This window comes from Lotus japonicus, chromosome 3, assembly GCF_012489685.1.
Source record: "Lotus japonicus ecotype B-129 chromosome 3, LjGifu_v1.2".
Classification (NCBI taxonomy): domain Eukaryota; kingdom Viridiplantae; phylum Streptophyta; class Magnoliopsida; order Fabales; family Fabaceae; genus Lotus; species Lotus japonicus.
The window spans coordinates 59,662,779-59,666,986 of record NC_080043.1 but is presented as its reverse complement, the minus strand read 5'-3'; the positions used below and the strand labels follow the sequence as shown (position 1 = coordinate 59,666,986).

At 37.5% G+C, this 4,208-nt stretch overlaps 1 protein-coding gene across 1 annotated transcript; it reads right to left on the bottom strand.

The window, feature by feature from the left end:
• Positions 1-2,163: 2,163 nt before the first annotated feature.
• Positions 2,164-2,631, bottom strand: LOC130744433 (uncharacterized). Its single transcript, XM_057596620.1, has one exon. The coding sequence runs from the start codon at positions 2,629-2,631 to the stop codon at positions 2,164-2,166; it is 468 nt and encodes a 155-aa protein (XP_057452603.1).
• Between the last annotated feature and the right edge of the window lie 1,577 nt (positions 2,632-4,208).

Sequence of the window (4,208 nt, the reverse complement as noted above, 5' to 3'; positions counted from 1 at the left end):
GCAAGGAAGAACATGGAACGGTGATGTTGTGGGTAGTGGTAACTTTCACGGAAGAATTAGTTGGTGATTGTGATGAGAGGAAGAAGAAAATATCGAGAGAGAAGGAAAGTGGTAAGTGTGAGAGAGAGAGAGAGATAGATAGAGAACATGAATTGGAGAGATAACGGGATAAGGATTGTGTGGTTAAGGTGAGAAGGTAAGATAAGGGTGAGATCGTATGCTTAGGTGGCGTCTTCTCATTGGTTGGGAGATTTTCCTTTATTCGTATTGGTTGAAAGTAATGGAGCGACAAGGGGAAGGCTAACAGAGGTTACTATAGTGAGGGAACCTCTTAGTGCAGGTCACCTCTTCATAAAAGATAGAGATAACAAGTGTGTGTGAGTTAACTTATGAATATGAATTCCTAAAATTTATAATAAATAGTAAACATAAAATTAATTATTATACTATTTTTATTTTCCGAGAAAACTCTATAAAATAAAATATTTCAAAATTAATTATTACTTAAATAATTCCATGAAACACAATTCATTTCGGGTCGGGAAAGTAATATAAAAATAATAAAATATAAACACACAATTAATTAATATAAGGAAATTATTGCTTAAGGTATTTTCCACAATCGTAGCCCGAATAATATTTCAATTACAGATAAACAACAAAATAGCATGCCTTCCCGTAAAATATGAAAACTAAAATTTATTTATTTAAGGGTCTTACAACACCACAATTGCCAAACGTTGATGCGGTGACCCTCACAACCGCAATATTGTCGCAGCGTCGTAGGATGCGTACCACAATTTAGAACGCATGTGTCTTCTTTTATTTTGCTTGTGGTGAAGGAGCATATTATTCTGTATATTAGTTGGTACGTTCTTTTTTGCGTGCAAGTGTAGGAGCTGATTTTTCTTTGATAATGGTAGGAATGTTTTTCTTCTTTCAAGGTAATGGAGATGGTATAGGAGCTAGGGTTTTTAGCTTGGTGCTAATGTAACCTTCAAAGTATCGAATTGTACTTGAGCATATTTAGGAAGATTTGGAAATGATGAATTCAGGGGAGCGTTGATGTTTGTTGCATAACCTTGGGATTTCATAATTTCATAGGAGGAGCTCCGCAAATCATGCAATTTAGTGTCTTGGCAACAATATATTTTGTGGTCTAATAATTTTCCACTCTAATAAATTAGTAACGAAGATGAGGCAAGAATTGATGTTGATTTTTACCTTAATTTTTAATGCATGATTGATTCAAAATAAATGTTGATTTTGTGTCATGTAACGAATAGTTATGTGTAAAGAGCAGGTAAAGAAGACTGAGGAAAATGAAATGGTTTGAGAAATAAATAGAAATTGAGATAGATAGTTTCACTGGATTAGGAATTACAACATTGGAAGAGCAATAGAGCTGAGTTAACATATCGGTGTTACAATACGCACATTAGAATTAATATATTATAATTATACTAGATTGAGAAATAGTAAAGATGATATGGTTTGAGAAATAAATAAATAAATAAATAAATGTTTTCCGATTAATAAAAAAAAGAGAAAAAAATAAAAATTAAAAAATATCATGATGGGTCAGAATGTGAGGGGTTGATGACCAGTTTAAGATATATGAGTTCAAAGAGTTAGGAATCTTAAAACATTGGAAGATCAATGAAGATGAGTTGACATGTCATTTAAAAATTTCATGTGACAAGGAAGGAGTAAAAATGAAGAGATGAGTTGTTAGAGTTAGGGGTGCACATGGGTCGGGCAAATCCGACGAACCCGCCCGACCCAATCCGATCCCAAGAGAAAATACCGGGTTGGATCGGACAATCGGATTTAATTGGATGGATTTGCTTCAATCCGACCATGTTCGGATCGGATTACGGGTTCCAGAAAAATCCATCCAACCCAACCTGACCACCCGGATATATATATTATTATATTATATATAAAATTATATATTTTTTCCCTCCCAAGTCCCAAGTAAATACTAAATATAAATATTAAAATTAAATTTTACTAACCTAATCTCACAATTCATCTTCATCATTTTCACTTTTTACTCTTTAGTCTTACTCTTCAGTTCACTTCAGTTCTTCACGCCGCCTGCCCTCAACCATGCCCTAGCCGTCACCGCCTCCAGCTCTCTTTGTACGTCGCCGATCTCGCTCAACCCCCCTCTGTAGAAGCCGTCGCCGCCTCCAACAGCTCTTTTGCGTCGCCTCCATCGGCCATCAAAGGTAATCTTCTCTCCCTCTTATCTTCTCTCCTCTTCTCTAGTTTCCTCCTCAAATCCCCAACCTCCTTCTCTGGTTTCCCACCCAACCGATTCGATAACCGAATCACATCCTTCATATACGTCTCCACCTCGCTCGCCAACCCATCCAGGTCAAGGTCCGCGTCGGGTGAAGGTCTATCCTCGAGCCATGTGACCTGAGCGACCAGGTAGGGTTTGGTCCGGACGAGCTTGGTGACACGGAACCGCTCCTGACCTTTACAGATCAGGAAGAATCGGTCATCGACGAGACGCTCGTGCTTGATGACCTCGCCGACGCAGCCGACCTCGGCGGTGCCGGTGACGGCGTCGGTGTAGATGACGCCGAAGCAGAGATCGGTGTGGAGGAGTGTGTGCATCATGATGCGGTAGCGGAACTCGAAAGGCTTGTGTTACTGTTCTATGCTATTTATTTTTTTATCTGTTCTGTTTGCCCGTACATTAAAGTTGAAGTCCAGTAACCCCAAATCCACCAGCCTTTGATATCCTCTGTTTCAATGGCAGTGAAATGAAAGTAGCATTAATATCAATTTCCATTCTACAATAATAAGTAACAACCTTGTTATTTTCTGTTAGTTGAACTCACTTCTAGATAGAATGAAGCCACCCAATGTAATAAGCATGACAAGTGCAAAGGACCCAAATGTATTAGCAACAATCATGTTTCTATCAAGTGCTGCAATAGCTCTGAACAATCCAGAAGCCATTTGATTTACGAGTAATAGAAGAGCATACTGCTTCACAAATCTACATAAATTATGAAACTTCACACCATAAGTAATCCAACAATCAAGTAGGTAAAAGTAGAATTAAGTATTAACATGTTTCAAACCGATAAAGTAAGTTTAGTTTCTTTACCTCAAAACATTTGGATCAAACCCAATTCCATAGTAGGTCAGAACTACCCAAACAGCTATTATGGACTGATTAATTTATTTTTCTCTTTTTGTACTGTTCTTTTATGAATATGTTCCTATTATGGACTGATTAATTTATTTTCTCTTTTTGTACTGTTCTTTTATGAATATGTTCATCATCTTCCTTTGTTAGAAGCGGTTATATTATTTCAAATTAAATACACCCAACTGTGTTGTAATGTAATAAATAACTAATTTTTGTTGTTCTTTGACTGTTGTTTAGAGTTAATATGACCGAAGATCAAATTGCTGGTACTCAAGTAGGGAGTGCTCTCACTCCACCAACAAGAAGCACTCCTACTCCTACTTCTGTTGCTGCATCTGCAGATGAAGAACCAGAGCTTTCTTCCGTTGAAGGACGAGGCAAGAAAAGAAAAGCGACCGAAATGCCTTCTAAACCTACTTCTAGACCTCCTTCAAGTGCTTGGGATAATTTTAAGAGAGAGGGTGGTGACAAGGCAGTCTGCATTTGGTGTGGAAAATGTTATGCAGGTAATACCTCTACTCATGGAACTAGAAATTTATTGAAACATGGTAAAAAATGCATGAAGAACCCTAATAGGAAAAATGACAAGAAGCAAAAAACACTTCATCTAGGTTCAGAGGCTGAAGGCGATACTGCAGTATCATTTAAATTAGTGGACTTTAACCAAGAAAAAACTAGGGAGGAGCTTGCAAAGATGATTATTTTGGATGAACTTCCATTTAAGTTTGTTGAAAATCAAGGATTTAAAGGTTTCATGCTTGAGGCTCAGCCTAGATTCAAAATCCCTAGTCGCATGACAGTGTATAGAGATTGCATGAGGTTGTTTAAGGAAGAAAGGGTGACATTGATGTCTCTTTTGTCCATGAACTATCAAATGGTGTCCTTAACCACTGATATTTGGACTTCTATTCAAAATATGAGTTACATGTGTGTGACCGCTCACTATATTGATGAAGGGTGGGAATTAAACAAGAAGATAATTGGTTTTGGGCAGATTGCTGATCATAAGGGGGATACCATAGGGAAAACCTTGGAG

Coding starts and splice junctions, on each gene's coding strand:
- LOC130744433 (XM_057596620.1), bottom strand. CDS start 2,631: ATGATGCACACACTCCTCCACACCGATCTCTGCTTCGGCGTCATCTAC.